The following is a 17,824-nucleotide window of genomic DNA, read 5'->3' as shown; positions in this document are numbered from 1 at the left end:
GTTCTGCAGACAACAATGATTCAACGATTTAAAACACATCCAGTACTCACACACCTGTCACTAACTGGCTGACCTCATGCAAACACACATGAGCCACAAGATCCCCAAAATGGTGAGTAGCTGCAGGGGCAGGGTAAATCACTCTTCCCAGACCCTGCTGTAACTGGGCACATGGCTCTTGGGGAGAGCTACAATTATGGAAGGGGGGGCTGATAATCATTCCTGTCCCCACACTTTCCACAGGACGTGATCATTATAGAAGATATCTCGCTGCTGAGGGTGAGTAGGGAATCAAGGGAGGGTCTTCTCCAAGATTGTGACTTCCGCCCTGGCCTCTATGCGGCTTGCCTGTGGGCAGCAATGTTGTCCCCCCTCCGTGACGACACACTGGCGTGGGAAAGTTACTGTTAACAGTGCAAGAAACAAAGCAGTTCTGCCGAAGAACCTGCAGCAGCGGATTGCCAAGTATCTCCACGAGAGTTTCCTGGAGATCTCTGAGGGAGATCCACGTGAAGTGAGGGAGTCAATCAACAGCCTGTTCCGCCACTCAGAGTAGACATGTGGTGAGAGACAAGCCTGTTTTCTGCAACCCTCCTTCCCCCAACAACTCACTTCAGCGATTCCCAAAATCAAATCCACTTACCAGGGGCCTCCTCTCCTGTTCGTGCTTTGCCAACATCTGACAGCTGTGACTGGCTAGCCTCCTCCGGGGTAGAAAAGAGCTCCTGGCTGCATGCATCTCTGACCTCCGAGTCATCATCTGCCTCTGGGTCCCCCTCCCCCTCCTCGTTCAAGATTTCCTCCTCCTGGCTCGGTCCACTTTCGAGTAGCACACAAGCTACCGAAATATCCACAGTGGTTTTCGCAGTGGAGGTGGGGTCACCGCAGAGTATCGCATTCAGCTCTTTGTAGAACCGGCAGCTTGCGGGCACAGCACCGAAACAGCGGTTTGCCTCCCGCGCATTGTGGTAAACGTTCCGCAGCTCCTTCACTTTGACCCTGCACTGCAATGTGTCCCGGTCATGGCCCCTTTCGGTCATGCATCATGAAATCTGTCTGTAGGTATGATAATTCCTACGGCTGAAGCGCAGCTGGGACTGGACAGCCTCCTCTCCCCAAATGCTGATGAGGTCCAGCAGCTCAGCATTGCTCCAAGCAGGTGATCGCCTGGTGAGTGAAGCAGGCATGGCAACCTGGAAAGATGCACTGAGACCACTGCACGCATCACTGAGCAAACAGGAAGGGAACTTTCAAAATTCCAAAGGAATTTAAGGGGTGGAGATCATGGTTGGTCAACTGAGGGCAGGGCAGTAGAGTTCAAACCGATGACCAGAGAGGTGAGAACAGGCATTGTGGGACACCTCCCGGAGGCCAATCGCAGCGCTGTAATCGACCACGGTGTCTACAGTGGCACCACAGCGCTGTAGCCCTGGCGCAGAAAGCTGTTCGCCTCTCATTGGGGTGGTTTTTTTACAGTGCCACAACTGCGTAGATTCTGCACACTACGTGGCTTGGCAGTGTGTACACCTCGGGAGTTACAGCGCAGAAAGCTGCTTTACTGTGCAGAAACTTGCCAGTGTAGACAGGGCCTAAGAGAAAGGAATTTCCCCCACCCTGAAAATCACCATAGTCTGAGAGAAAGAAAAACTGAAAACCCTTAAAGGAGAAGGGGTTTGAAGTGAAGGACATCCAGAAACTGAGGGCTAGCATCCAGGCGCTGACAACAGAGGACATGCTGGGAAATGGTTCAGAGGCTACAATATAGAAGGGTGAAGCCTGAAGTTGCATCTTTATGTTTATTTTCTGTGTAACTTGTATGCGTTTGATTTTCCTTACTATTTCATCTCTGAATCTATGATTATTCTATTAAATAATTTTGTTTTGTCTTTATCCCAAGCAGGTCTCTGGTGTGCACACTGCATGGAGTGTGTACCCCAAAGCATACTGATAACAGAGGCAGGTTTCACTCACTCAGACGTAACGAACCAGAGGGGAAAAGTTCAAATTCCTGGTAGTTAAGATTTCAAGATAGAAAGATTTGGGGAGACTCAGAACCAGAAGCGCTCTTGTGGTCCCCCTGCAAGGCGTAACTACGCTGACAGAAGCCAGGGTGAGACTTTTATGCTTGTAGGCTGGCAACTGGTGTCAGGGCTTTGAGCCATAGCAGCATAGCATTAAAGCACCCGAAGTTACAAGGCAGAAAGTAACAGAACCCTTTGTTGGTCTGGCTGATCCCCAAAACTTTACAGCCTAGAAGGTCTGAGAGTTAATAACCGATCCCAGAGATGGAACATTGAGCTGGTCCTCCGGGGTGTCTAGAAGGGCTGAGACAAGATCACAGGGACAGGGTACAGTACCTCCAGAGTGCTTAGAGGGCATTTGTCACTGGTGTATTATTCATATATGTGCCATACTGACATGTCTGGCTGTAAATACAAATCAGATAGCTTCTTTTCTTTAAACTCCTCAAGTTTCTGGCTAATGGACAACAGTAAATCCTCCAATTTTTCCAAACAGACAAGACCTCTCAACAGTCTGGTTCAAGCAATGCACAAACTGGGGAACTGGATGAACACAAACAGCAAGGTGAAGGTGATTTCAATATAGAGACCGTGGAAATTGATGAATGAAAGCAGGCAGATGAATCATATGGTTCCAATCTAATGACTTTCAAAGAGTCTATCACCACCAAGCTCAGAGGAAGATTTGCAAGTGCAGCACTAATCTCTCCTGCTTCTATTTACTAATTCATTCTTTTTTAACTGATTCACGATTGTGGCCAAAACACATTACAGATTCTATTAATCAAAAAATTGTTCTATCTGGTGTACTGAATTTAAAAGAAATGCAGACACTGGTGAAGTCTGTGCCAAAAGATGTTGATAGCCATAATTTTCCTGAATTTCTTCTCAAATGTAAGACTTCCAACAATAGAGAAAAGATTACAAGACATTGGCTTGTTTGAAGGGCTCCCCACCAAGCACTGTACTGCTTCCCATGTTGACTATTTTCTGAGGGGGAGGACAAACAAACAATGCAGTACGTTGGCAAAAAGTGAAGAGTATTCTCCAGCTATGAAAAAATGTCTCAACCTACATCAAACTTCCTGAACATAAAAAGAGCATAGACCATAAAACCCACTACTGCCAGTAGAAGGAATCAGAGTAGGTGTTGTGATGTGGATGGGGAACACACTGTAAGATCCAAAAACGAATATTAACAAAAGCTACAAGATGGACAGCAATACTGGAAAAAAATTTAGATGTTATCTTACATCTTGCTTCAAAAGGCATAGCATTTCAAGGAGATAGTCTGATTGATGATCCATACAACGGCAACTTTCTTGGAACTCTTGAGTTACTAGATCATGACAACATAACTCAGGGCCATTTGGCTAGAGTAAACAGAAGCAGATAGAGGATAGAACAACGCAAGGACAGGTACATTACCTCCCATGAGAGAGTCAGAATGAGTTTATTGAATTATGTGGTAAAAGCGGGAAAAGGCCATTCTTGCAGCAAAAGAAAAAGCCATCTATTATCCTATCATATGTGATGCTACTCCTGATGCCTCTTACCATGAACAAAATGTGCTGATATGCAGGTTTGTAGGTCAGGACCACAATAGTAGTGCATTTAACATTCAAGAAAGATTCTCCAGTTCATCAACTTTAATAAAAAAAAGATATAGATGAAATGCTAATTGTCAGGTGAAACACCATAACATTCCACTTGATGACTGCTGAGCTCCAGTATTTGAATATGTCAGGAAAATTAAAAGGCATAGGCCTGCATTATGTTCAAAAATAGACTTGCTGTGTCTTCTCCTTGCACTTTCGATTGACATAATAATTACTTAGTTATTGTTTTCCCTTTCCTCCAGATAAGCAAACAGTTAATCCCTAGAATAAATGAAATAAGTAGAGATAAAAGCCTCAATCCTGCAAACATACGTATGCTCAACTTTATCCATGAGTAACCTCAATTCACTTCAGTGGGAGTGCTCATGTTCTTAACAGGCCTTGCACAAACTCGCTGTAGATATTAGACTTTTTGCACACAAAGTGTACTACTTTAAATACAGGTAAGAAAACAATCCTCAAAAAGTTTATAATCTAAATTCACAACTTCAGAAATTATCTTAAATTTCCTCAAAGGTTGGTTAAAAAGATATCACAAACTTGACAACTAGTCCATTTTAAAAAATGAATGTAAAGTTTTTCAAGGCACTGCAACTGCCCCAAATGCTCCAATTTGTAATAACATTTTCCTATTTTCAGGAACTTTTATTATGCAAGCCTCACATTGATCCTAGAATGGTCTCAAAGATTAACCCAATACTTCAAATGGACATGTTAGAAACACTAAACCTTCTCTACATCCTTACCTACAGGTTTTGAGATTAAGGGGATTTAGGGAATTTCCCACCCCAAATTGTAAAGGTATTGTTAAGACAGTTTTTAAACATCCTTTGTAGTGAATGACTTCTGCTGTGCATTTGCTTCAATTATATATTTAAAATATCATTCATTTCATCTTTAAGATATTTCCTCATTCAAGCAATCTTGACAGACAACTCAGCACAAATGGAAATGGGTTAGTTATAATGAGATCTACAGATGAAAAGCACTACGTAATAGGTAGGTAGTAGTAGTATTATATATTTATGGGAACAAAGAAATCTTAATATATGGTTTAGCTCCAAACCACAGCCATCCAAAAATGAAACCCAACCAAAGGAAAAACAACAAACACACAGAAGTACGTCAGAGTCCTCATGTGACCCCTAGAGAGAAAAGGGAATGGCGAGGGGGAGAAAGAAGAGCTGAGAAGAGGTGCTGATGGGGATGGGGTGAGCAGGGAACGTGACAAATATGAATGGGGAGAGCGGGATAAGGAGAACAGAGATTTTATGAAAACTCCTTGCAGCCCCAGCCCCCCTTATACCGTCTGCGTCCGACACGCCGCCATGGGAGTCCGCTTGCCCCACCAGTGCCCCAGGGTTCAATGGCAGCCCGTGCCTGCCAGAAAGCCTTTTGCCATGGGAACCCTTTGCCACCCACCCCACGACAGCTCCAGACCCCCTGCAGAATGTCCAGAGCCTCTGACCCCCCCACTCTTACCTCTTTTATCCATGAGCCACATGAAGGCGAAGCAGGGCAGGAAGCCGATTGGGCCCCACAAGACGAGCAAGGCGATGTCCCAGCTGGAGAAGCCGAAGGCCAGGCGGGCCGAGTTCTGGATGGGGCCCCAACTGTTCCACACCAGGCCCTGCGCGAAGCCCAGCAGCGAGAAGACCAGCAGCACGAGCCAGCGCCGCCCGTAAACCCGGCCCAGTACCGGCACCAGCCGGGGCGCCGCCGCCGCCGCCGGGGTAAGGCCCCGCCGAAGCTGGGGCACAACGGGACCCCCCGCCGCCCCCCGGGGCTGCGGTGGTAGCAGGGACTCCCGCTCCTCCGCGCTGCTCCAGCCTAGACCCATCTGCGGGGGGCGGCGAGGGACCTGCCTCCGGGCGGCCAGGACGGGCTCGGGGCCAGCAGCTCTCGGGGCGGTTGAGGGGCCCGGGTCCTGCTAGGGCATCGGGGAGGGGTCTGGGGAAACGACGCCAAACTCACAATCACAGCGCCTCTGCCGGGCCCTGCCCAGCCGCATGCGCGAGCCGGGCGGCCCTGCCCACGAGCCGGCGCCTTCCCTCCCACCCACTCTACTTCCAGTCAGAGCCGCCCCCAAACGGTCACTCCCTCAGTCAGAACCCCCCCCCCCCTCGGTCACTTCCTGGGGGTGGGGGGTCTCCCTCAGTCAGAGCCCCCCCAACGGTCACTCCCTCGGGGTGGGGGGGTCTCCCTCAGTCAGAGCCCCCCCAACGGTCACTCCCTGGGGGTGGGGGGTCTCCCTCAGTCAGAGCCCCCCCCCAACGGTCACTCCGTCGGGGTGGGGGGGTCTCCCTCAGTCAGAGCCCCCCCAACGGTCACTCCCTGGGGGTGGGGGGGTCTCCCTCAGTCAGAGCCCCCCCCCACGGTCACTCCCTGGACTCCCTCATCTGGAGCCGCTCGGGGGCAAGGAGCCTGAAAGGCCCTTGGCCGGGGTTCTCCATTGTGTACTGAGCTATGCTAGAGCTGCCCCACCCCGACCAACCCCCGCTGCTGGCCGGAGCCCCCAGGACGGGTCAGCGAGCGCGTGACCACAGCGCCCGGCTCCTCCGCACACAAACAAACCCACGTGAGGGTTCCGCTGCTCTCACGTGATCGGAGGGGGCGGGGCTGCTGGTGACGGACAAAGCGTGAGCCGGGCATGTTTGCCCCCTATCCCCACCCCTCTGGTGCTCTGCCCGAACACCCGGCGGGAGCATGGCAGAGGCCGCAGCCCTGGACCCCCCGCTGCCCGGTAGGTGGCCCCGGCCGGCTGACGTGTGTGCTGCGGTGGGTGTACAGCCGGGCAAGGGTGCGGCTTTCTCGCAGCCTGCCCCGCTCGCAGAGCGCGCTGGCTGCCTTGTTCTGTCATGGCCTTAGATCGCAGCCCGTTGTCCGGGCTCTGACCTGGCCCCCAGAGCTTGGGCAAGTGTGAAGTGCCTGGTTGGGTCTTCAACACCCTCTTTGCAGACGGGGCGCTGGCGCCTTAGCGGCTCCCTCCCTCGCTGCCTGAACACGTGTGCACACGCACGGTTTGCTCCCAGCACCTCACAGTCTGGCCTCCCTTAACCTCAAGGCATGAGTTCAGTTCCGGTAAGTACCTCCGTGCTAGCAGGTCTCCAAGACGTGCATTCCTCTGCACTAGCAAACTCAGCCCTGCTTCAGCTGGGGGTAGCCAGCAGTGGAAGCTGAGGTGTAGACAGGTTTTGCCTCCTGCGGGGAGTCCTGTCTGCTGTACTGCATCCACCGTTCCTAACACCGCTGGAGCTGTACCCCTGAGGAATTACATCTACAAAGGTTACTGGTGCTGACAAGTTTCAGAGTAGCAGCCGTGTTAGTCTGTATCCGCAAAAAGAACAGGCGTACTTGTGGCACCTTAGAGACTAACAAATTTATTAGAGCATAAGCTTTCGTGGGCTACAGCCCTCTTCTTCGGGTGCTGACAAGGCTGTTAATGTGTCATGTGTATGGTCCTTTACATTCGTGCCTCTGGCAAGTCATTACTACTTAGGGCTTGGCTACACTTGCGAGTTACAGCACAGTAAAGGAGCCCCGGGGGCACTAGCTCACTACCCATCCACACTGGCAAGGCACGTAAAGCGCTCTGACTCCACGGCTACAGCGCTGCTGGTACTCCACCTTGGCAAGTGGAATAACATTTGCTGCACCCCGCTGGAGCGCCACAGCGCTAGTGTGGACAAGGTGTTGCATTACTGCGCTCTGATCAGCCTCTGGAAACGTCCCTTAATTCCCTTAAGTCAAGTGGCCACTCTTCTCATTGTTTTGAATCACTGTTGGAATTCGGATATGCCGTTTGAAAGCTCTGTTTCTGCAAGTTGGCTGCTTATCTGCTCCGAGACAGATAAGTGTGCTCTGAGACAGATTAGTGTGGAATGATGTGTGTGAGAGAGAGAGGCAGGGGGGAGGGAGGGTCTGCTGCTGTCTGAACTTACAAGACAGCATGCTGACATGCTCTCAGCCCCCCAAAAGCCCACTCTCTCTCCCCCCAAATACACACAACACACTCCCTGTCACACTCCACCACCCCCCATTTGAAAAGCACGTTGCAGTCACTTGCATGCTGAGATAGCTGCCTATAATGCACCGCTCCCAATGCCGCTGCAAGTGCCGCAAATGTGGCCATGCCAGTTTGCAAGCAGCTGTCAGTGTGGACAGACTGCAGCGCTTTCCCTACTGCGCTCTACGAAGGCGGGTTTAACTCACAGCGCTCTACATCTGCAAGTGTAGCCATGCCCTTTGATTTTAAAAAGGGGAAGAAAAACTAACAACAAAAGTAGGAAATTAACAGCCCAATGACATTAAACGCATTAAGGCTATAAAATGTCAGGAAACACAGAAGTTAAAGTTCTCGTAGTAACATTAACTTGCCCACATGAGTATCCACTTCATATTTCCAAGTTAAGATTTAAATTCATTGTATTTTTAAAATAAATTCTGTTTTTCTATTTGCTGTTTTCCAGCATTACAAATTATAGATTAAATCTTATTCTCTCTCTCCACTCACCCCTTGTATCCTTCTGTAAATTCCTCTGACTAATCTTCCACTGGCCCTTGGGATGTTGTGCATCATGCATCTTCCTTCTGCTCCTTCAGATCCCCACTCAAAGTCCACATTTCCCTCAACAATGACCCACACTCCCATGCCTGAAACACATATAATCTTTAAAGGAACCTCCTCAGTATGTATGGGTATCTTACTAGTACAAGCAACCTCATTATATGTACTTTGCATAAATCTCTCTGATCTGATATCACCTCTCCCTGACTTAAATGAGACTCCTTGTGATTCACCTATACAGATCCAATTGCAGGATCCAGGATTAAATTTGCTTTTGAGATGCTATAAAAGATGGTGAGGTATTGTGACAGGTCATCCACTTGTTACTTTTTTTCTTTAACGCAAAAGGAAACAAAGAGGTGGGAAAGAGATCTGGTTTCTGCTGGTGACTGCTAGATAGGACTTGGATGGGCACAGTTCCACCAAATGTAAACTACCCTTATAGGCTGCTAGTATTGTTTTATAACAATGGTGGTCTAAATAAAAAAAATTAAATCCCCATTGAATGTTATGATATGGATTTACTTTTTTTAAAAACCTCAGATGAATTTACAGTCATCTGTCACATGAGCTAAGCTCATTATAAACTATTATCATTTGAATAAATTGAAGAATATATTCAGTTCATTATGCCATAGATATCAATAGGTAATAGACTCTGTTTACCACATGCAATTATCATAAAATTAATGGCTTATGCTGCACAGTATTCCAGTTTCTCTGAAAAATTATTTATTTCAGATTGGCTTCAGTTCTGTCGCAATGATTGGAAATTTAATTGATAAATGGCAGTATGTTGAATTGGGGTAAGCTGGGTAGTAGGGTGCACCAGAATTTATCTCACTAATACATCTAAGCAGCACATCAATGAAATTCAAATGATACTTAACCCCTAATTCTGCAATTGGATCTGTGCAGGTGGATCCTTATGCCCTTATGGAGTCCCATGAAAGACTATGGGCACTGGCATAATGGTATGCCCATGCAGGTCTGATTTCAGGATTGGGGCCTAAACTAGGAATTACAAGCACCAGGGTGGATTGAAGAAAATTTATACCAACCTAAATAATTAGAAATATGGGCAAAAAATAAGAAAATGAGATTCTGTCTAGACAAATTCAGGCTAGTTCACCTGGGAAAATATAATTCACACACAATTATTTAATAGGAGACATATGGATAATAGCAGAGAGTAAATAGATATGAACCTTAATGTGAAATGGCAGCAAAACTAGATCAGTCCAAATTCAGGCCTGGCTCAATTAAGTAGTGCCTAGAGGTATCAACCAAGATCAGTGCCTCATAGTGCGAGGTGCTTTACAAACACTAACACCTCACTATATTACAGCCGTGCCCCAGAGATCTTGCAATCTAGTATAACTACACTGCTACTGTAATTTCACTGACTCATTAAAGTAGTGCCAATGATAACGTGCTGTCAAATGCAAAAGATAAACAAAGAGGGGGGAAAAAGAGATTTTTCCCCCCCTCTAACCTTTTTCAGTTATAGTAATCCTAGGTGTTTTTTATTACACTAATGAGTAGAAAATATAATTCATTCAGAAGTGTGACTTTTCAGTGCTCTTTAATGTTTAGTACAGTGATACTCAGACCTCTGTCATTCTGGAGCCAAATTAGCGATCAACATTACCCAAAAGAGCCACAGTATTGTGAATTCATTGTTTCATTTAATATTTTTATATTTATAATATTCTCACAGCAAAATGACTGACCAAGGATTCTACAATTGGTTAATAACATAGTAAAAGCATCCCGATTGGCTAATAACTTAAATTGGTTAATAATTAAATCACTGTGTTTTAATATCATGTGCTGCAAAGAGTTGCAAGTGACTCTTTAATATGTCTCCTGCAGCTCCCAAGCCTCAGTCTGAGAATCACTGGTCTAATAAGTAAATACAATACTCCCCTGTTTTTACCATAGTGTAAAAAGGAAGGCTCTGAATATATGTGGAATAATTAATACAATAAATGTTCACTAATTAATTCAAGCCTTCTCATCGTCTGACTGTTTTGGAGTATATTTTGACACGCATACTGACCAGTAAGAACTGATATATTTTAAGCAAGAAACAGCAACCATAACAAAAAATGAGCAGCAGATATTAAAATAGATAATGTAAAGCTATCTTTATTTACTATTGATTTCATATGATTAAAATGATTTATTTTAATTTTATTTGAAATCATTCCACCATATTTCATAGCACTATAACAAATATGCAGATATTCCAGTGGTGGCATGACCTTTTCTAGCTATTTAATTAACACAGTCTAACATGTCACATGAATTTTTCTTGTTTACAGGATTTCATACCATTTAAATTTGTTAATGTAAAGGAGCATTGCATTGTTGATAAACTGTTGGAAATCAAATTATCTGGCAGCTAACTGATTGCATTATTTCACTCATGGATATAACACTTCTCTAAATATGCTAATATCACTCTTTCCTCCATATGATGGCATTTTTCCCATTCTCATAACTGACATTTGTATATTTGGGTGTGGAAATCTCTGCATGCTTTAAGCTCATTATAATGTAACCTAGAAACTTGAATATCATCAGATCAGCTAAATGTGTATTCAGACAAATATGAAGATTTTTTGACTCCTAAGACTTACACAAGTAGAGTTTTATGGGGGGTTTTGTTTGTTTTTGTTTTTTTAATGTAGTAGCAAAGAATTTGGTCATGAAGGGTTAGACTTCTGTTATGAAGTTGAGAGAGACAAGGTAGGTGAGGTAATATCTTTTATTGGACCAACTTCTGTTAGTGAAAGAGACAAGCTTTTGAGCTATAAGGAGCTCTTCTTCAGGTATAGGAAAGATTCTCAAGCCAGGTCTACACTACCACTTACTTCAGTACAACTTATGTCACTCAGGGGTGTGAATAAGACACCCCCAAGTGACGTAAGTTACACCGTCCTAGGTGCTGGAGTGGACAGCGCTATGTCAGCAGGAGAGTCTCCCTTGGAAGTGGATTTATTATGCCAATGGGAGAGCTCTCTCTCATCAGCATAGAGTGTCTTCACCAGACATGCTACAGCGGCACAGCTGCACCGATATAGCGCTTCAAGTGTAGACTAGCCCTCAGACTGTCACAGCTAAATACAAGGTGGAACAGATTGTTTAGTGTCAGTAGTTCACACACATTTTAAGGACCATTTAAGATGAAATGGCCTGATCACACCCCTGCAGTCATAGGACAAAAAGGGGAGTTAGTGGCTTACAGATTGTTCTAATAGCGATAAATCCAGTGTCTTTATTAAGACCATGATTTTTTGTGTCTAGAAAAGTTATGAATTTGAGCTCCCAGGCTTGTCTTTTGAAGGCATAAAAGAATATGCTATAGTATACTAAGCAATCTGTTCCACCTAGTATTTAGCTGTGACACTCTGAGTACCTTTTCCAGACCTGAAGAAGAGCTCCGTGTAGCTTGAAAGCTTGTCTCTTTCATCAACAGAAGTTGGTCCAATAAAATATATTACCTCACCCACCTTGTCTCTCTATTATCCTGGGACCGACACAGCTACAACAACACTGCAAACATGAAGTAGGGAGATGTTCTTTTGAAACTGCTCCAGTCTTTCATGTAAAGGCAATTCACAATGCCTGCTACTATATATGTCTTAAAATTCACTGTACAAAAATTTGGAAAAGTGCATTGCTGTGCATATAATCCTGTTTATATCATAATATCTTTGATTGGTTTTGTTTGTGGTTTTTATGGGAGTCTTGTTTGTTTTGGAGAGGGTACTAGGGATTTTCTAAAATATTCAAGATCTCTGTACATTTGCAGGTTTCTGATAGTCAGTGTGAAGTTCATTATAAATAAAAATAATTTACATTGGTATTTTTGATTGAAGCCAGCTTAGTTAGACAAGAACTGACAAGCACCTGAGACCAATTTGCTATTCCCACACACCCAAAATTGGTTCAGGTGCAGTGAAGCTTGAAGGCACGTCACTGATCTGAATGCGTATTATTTTTCAAGAATGTTATTTAACAACCAACCCCCAAACATTCAGACCCCAGAAAATGCACAGTTAGGGTTTGTCTACTCAGTGAAGTTAGTGCACAGTAAGCTAGAGTGAGAATTTAAAGCATGCTAGCGGCTTTGCACTAACTCCCCGTGTGGACACCCTTACTGAGCACTGAGAGTGCCCTGGGGTGTTTTGCTTAATGTGTTTCTGAAGTGCATTAAGCTACAATGCACAAAGGCACTCTTACTGTGCTGTAGGAGTGTCCACACAGGGTAGTGCACACTAGCTGCTGCAAGCATTTCCACTGTGTAGACAAGCCCGTAAGGTTGAGCTTCTCAAAAAAGGCATCCAGACCACTTTAGATTTTCCTTGCCCCCTAGAGATGATAGCTACCATCTTCGTTCTTTGCACAGAACATCAAAAATATGCACCAGAGAACATTGATTCTGTAACTTGTTTCATATGTTCATGTCTCTCCATACTAAGTGAACTCCTTTTGTCACCACACTAATGGTTGTACTGTTTCCATGTAATTGCTCTAATGTAATGATCTAGGCATTTGTGATTTATATATGAAGATATTCGATCTTGAATAATTGGCTGCCATATGGAATCAAAGGAGGCACGGTGCACCTTACAAAATCAAATAATTTGAGGAGCTGAATGCCTTCAGGGTGATCAGGCCCTTCATGAAAAATGGGGAATGACTGCCTTCAATAAGCTGGTCTTTCTATTGAAGATGGTGCACGACCACCAGAACATAGATAGGGACACTTTGGAGTGGGACATTATATATAAACAGTGAAGAAAATCTTGGGGTTGAAGAGAGATATTTTGATACCATTAGTAGTAGTTTGTCTACTATAAAGCTGTGAAATTTAATATATTTCTACATTCTAAAGCTGTACTTTCCAGTAAAATTCTGTATATTCTATCTCTCTGGACAGACAGTAACTTTTCTATCGAGTGTATATGTATTACGTAAAAAAACTAACATTAATGCAACTTTAAGATTGAGAATTCATTCAGAAAGGTCAGGGGATTCACACCTTAATGGACAACATTAGGTCAAATTTAGCCCTAAACCAAGGTTTTGTAACAGCAAGTTTTTGCTAAACCCAAACTATGAAATTAAAAACAAAATGCTGGAAACAATGTTTCATAAACAATTATTCCCCTTCTTTGCTGGAAACCTAAACATCAGCATTATGCTAGTGCAAGGGTGGGCAAACTTTTTGGCGTGAGGGCCACATTGAAGGGCGGGGTAGGGAAGGCTGTGCCTCCCCAAACAGCCTGGCCCCCACCCCCATCCGCCCCCTCCCACTTCCCGCCCCCTGACTGCCCCCCTCAGAATCCCTGACCCATCCAACCGCCCCGCTCCTTGTCCCCTAACCGCCCCCTCCCAGGACCCCCCCGCCCCTAACCTCACCCCCTATCCAACCCCCCTGCTCCCAGACCCCTGACTGCCCCCCTGCCCCCTATCCACAGCCCTGCCCCCTTACCATGCCGCTCAGAGCAGCATGTCTGGCAACTGTGCCGCCCGGCCGGAGGCAAACACACTGCTCTGCAGGAGTGCTCAGCCCTGCTGCCCAAAGCGCTGCCCGCGCGGCGGCATGACTGCAGAGGAGGAGGGACAGCGGGGGAGGGGGAGGGGGTAGCCTCCCCGACCGGTAGCTCAGGGGCCGGGCAGGACGGTCCCGCGGGCCGGATGTGGCCTCTGGGCCGTAGTTTGCCCACCTCTGTGCTAGTGCATGAAAGTGAAATTGATTAGGAACTGACTCAAAAGTTAAACTCACCAGACTATTTTCATCAAAGGAAAATGGAAACAAACATAATAAATAATGAAAAGCGCTGTTATTAAATATTTACATTACAGTAATGCCCAAGGCCCCAATCAGGATCGGAGACCCTCTTGTGCTGCATGCTGTATAAACCTCTCTGGACAGGTATACAATGGATTCTTCACATTTCTTTCAGTTTAATAATCTAAGGTGTTATTAGCACAAATATTTGTTTTGTTGTAAAGTATATATTTTAACCTGACAGCCCTTTAAGAAACTATACTGCATCAATAACTAACCATGATTACGGTTAAGATTTTGTCATGGTTCTTTTTAGTAAAAGTCACAGACAGGTCATGGTCAATAAACAAAAATTCACAGAAGTCCGTAACCTGTCCAGGATGGGGAGGGGTATCACTGACAGCCCAAACCCCGCTGCACGCGTGAAGGAGCAGCTGACAGCTCGAGTCCTGCCACTGTCCTGGGAGCTGACAGCTCCTCCAGCCCCACCGCTGCAGGCGGGGGCTGAAGCCAAAGAAGTCACAGAGGCCTGTTAAAGTCCCAGAATCCATAAACTGTGACAAAACTATATTCTTAATCATGATGCACATCCTATATATATGTGTTCTCACCCTTTTGGGGCTTAGGATCTATTAGTAAACCTTGATGGCCTGTTGTGACCCAGTACATAGCTTTAATGCAAAAAATACCTAGCTTGCTAAATATGTCTTACCCACAGTATATACATGTTAATGTAATAAGTATTGAATAACAACGAAATAAGTACACCATTGTGACGGAATACACTTCTGTATTCACACTCTACACACTATTGTAATAATCTTTGTACAAAGTATGCCTTGTAAGGTATCCTTTGAAAATTCATAATTTGCTGGTCAGTATTGTCCTGGTGAAATACGTATGGCAACATTGTGTGTGAAATTATAAGATTCCCCTGTATGGTGTTAACACATTTTCCAAACCCCACAACCCTGCCCAAACAAAACTTGGCAAACAGGTCTGTCCAAACCAAAAAATTAAGCAGAGCACACATTCCTAATTTAAGCAGTAAATACAGTCATCAAGCAGGAAGGGAAGACTAAGGAAGTTCAAACAGGTGGAAAAAACCAGCAGGGAATATCCATCCACATAAACTCTCTGACTCCTGGTTCTCAGCTGGAAATTTTTTTCAAGAGGGGGACTGAAACTCTGAAAAGGAGGGACAGACACCCCAAGGCGCACCCCTCTCTTTCTCCCCCTGCCCATCACATTCACTAGACCCAAAGAGATGAAGGAAGCAGACATTGAACTCTAGGAGGGGTGGACCAACGCCGCAACCCCAGAGATCACAATGGCCAGAGCAGGGAGCTGAGCCCAGCCCCAGCCCCAGGGGATGGGAGCCGCTGCAATGGTATACGTGGTTGTGACATACCAGGATACAATCCAGACTAACGAGTAGCTGTGTCACCCTGCCCTGTAACCTTGCTGCTCACAAACAGCCTCCAGCATGTAAGTCACTCCCAGCTCCGCCTGTGTGCGTGCTGCAGTCAGCCAGCCACCCCTTGGCTCTTACCAGCCTTAAAGACTGCCACAGGGTGATCCCAACAAACTCCCACTCTCAGATTTCCCCCCAGAAATGTATGTCCTGTACTGCCCAGCCCCCTCCTGGACAGTACCAATATACTGAGTCTGTTATTCCTTTAAAGGAATAATACAATTTGTTACCCAGATACTTCAACTTGAACACACAGGATTAGATAAAACAATCAAACTAGTTTATTAACTACAAAGAGAGATTTTAAGTGAGTACAAGTAATGAGGCATAAAAGTCAGAAATGGTTAGAAGAAAAATAAAGATGAAATGCTTACTGGTGGCTAACAAACTATATTAGAGTCAAAGCAAAGTTTTCTCATCATATGCTTACTGACCGAACTCCGTTGATCTGACTGGCCCTCCATCATCATGATGAAGGGGCGGCTAGGCCTTACCAGAGTGGCGCTGCAACCTCACAGTGCCTGGAGAGGGGAGCCAAGCCCAGCCAGCACTGTGGGACCGGAGAGCCACTGCTGCAGGGTGAGTGTAGGGTGAGTTCTGCAACCCTCCCCCACACCCCCTGCGGGCAGAACCTGACCCTTTCTCAGGGCCTCCCATCTCCTGGGTGAGGGACTTGATTTCCCCCTCCCCCACTGGGACATCCACACAACCCTTTGACACATTCTGGTGATGCAATTTTGGGTTGCAACCAATGGGTTGAGAAACCGTGTTATAGGTTGTACACTGTTACTAGCTAAAGGGAGTAGTCCCTTTTGACCAGAAAGATCTACAGTCTCTCTCTCTCTCTCTCTGCTATTGCCCTGAAGTTCTGACTATGTTGTACAATACAGACACATCTGTGAGGTCCTACATGACTACAAATGTCAGTGCATCTTATAGTATGCATTGAACAACTTACAGTAATATTAAAATTGACCATTAACAAAGAAAGCAAAAAATAGAAAACATTTTGTATGTACAATGTGGCCACACCGTGTGATAGGGTGGGATTTTGTAGGTTGTTGGTTGGTTGGTTTGAAAAATGAATGTTTCAATATCCTGACTTTTGAATTCTCAGTTTTTCTACTGTGTCATTGTAGCAACATTACTCTTTGCATTAAATACCCTGTACCTTTGAAGAAAGTAGCTACAGGGTTGTGATCGGGGTACACAAGTGCTGCAGAAGCACTTGAAAGGTACTTTTTTGCTGCTAAATCACTCTCACAGCAGTGTAAGTGGGTGTAATTTATGTGCCAAAGGACAAAGGTGTGGATTTGTGGCAGGCAAGAAAGACAAAGCCTCCCCCACACACCTTACATCATGTTGGAGATTTTTTGATCGAAGACCATGATTTTTTCCCTCTAAAACTAAATAAATATATTCATCTGTCCAGTGAGTTCTGCAGATCCTCTAAACGTTCTGTTTCCCATAACTCTGCTAAAGCCAATAAACAGAAATATACAAAGGTTACCAAAAAATCTGTTGAATGCTATCCTTTAGACCAAATGAGTATGCCTCATATGAAGTCTGGAGCTGTATCCTCTCCTTGGCAACAATGAAAGTGCAGCTTGAGCACAAAGCTGGTTTCTCAGTTAATGACTTGAATCACTTTTCAAGGAAACAGGTTTCAGAGTGGTAGCCATGTTAGTCTGGATCAGCAAAAAGAACGAGGAGTACTTGTGGCACCGTAGAGACTAACAAATTTATTTGAGCATAAGCTTTCGTGGGCTAAAACCCACTTCATCGGATGCATGCAGTGGAAAATACAGTGGGAAGATTGTATCTATCTATCTATCTTCCCACTGTATTTTCCACTGCATGCATCCGATGAAGTGGGTTTTAGCCCACGAAAGCTTATGCTCAAATAAATTTGTTAGTCTCTACGGTGCCACAAGTACCCCTCGTTCTTTTTCTTTTTTTCTTTTTTTTTTTTTTTTTCAAGGGAAGAAAAACAAACTGTAGGTCAGGTGATATATGTCATCAGTCTCTGCATCAGCGTATCTTGCAGACTGATCACTCCCTTTGCTATTAGCAGGATTCTTCAAGGATGCTGTTGGTAGTGGGTGAGGTCTATTTCTTCTCTCTTCCGCTACTCCTCCACTAATAGCAGAGATCAGTGACAGTTTAATCACGAAAGTCTCATTGATGCTCAGAGAAGTTGTATCTAAACACTCATGTATTGCCCTGAAATCTTATCAATATATATTTAAGTGCCTCCTAGTGCCATAAAATAGTTTGTAGTTTTGCAGACCAGTGTAATCACATGCAGATTACTGTAACTATTTAAAAAAATAACAC

The 17,824-nt window shown here is 45.1% G+C and overlaps 2 protein-coding genes across 3 annotated transcripts in view; one reads left to right on the top strand and one right to left on the bottom strand.

Annotated features, from left to right (window-relative positions):
• Nucleotides 1-5,480, bottom strand: part of SLC49A4 (solute carrier family 49 member 4) — a 126,852-nt gene extending 121,372 nt beyond the window's left edge. Inside the window, exon 1 of the mRNA XM_065413480.1 lies at nt 5,123-5,480. Within this exon, the coding sequence (XP_065269552.1) occupies nt 5,123-5,480 (358 nt within the window). The remainder of the gene's footprint in view (nt 1-5,122) is intronic.
• A 790-nt stretch (nt 5,481-6,270) lies between these two features.
• HSPBAP1 (HSPB1 associated protein 1) overlaps nt 6,271-17,824 on the top strand; it is a 60,733-nt gene continuing 49,179 nt past the window's right edge. For both annotated transcript variants that reach the window (XM_065413479.1, XM_065413478.1), the window contains exon 1: nt 6,271-6,383. In XM_065413479.1, the coding sequence (XP_065269551.1) occupies nt 6,347-6,383 (37 nt within the window). In that variant the 5' untranslated portion in view covers nt 6,271-6,346. The remainder of the gene's footprint in view (nt 6,384-17,824) is intronic.

The sequence above is a fragment of the Emys orbicularis genome, chromosome 11, assembly GCF_028017835.1.
Source record: "Emys orbicularis isolate rEmyOrb1 chromosome 11, rEmyOrb1.hap1, whole genome shotgun sequence".
Lineage (NCBI taxonomy): Eukaryota > Metazoa > Chordata > Testudines > Emydidae > Emys > Emys orbicularis.
Note: the sequence above shows the minus strand (reverse complement) of the source record. Positions and strands in the feature narration are given on the sequence as shown.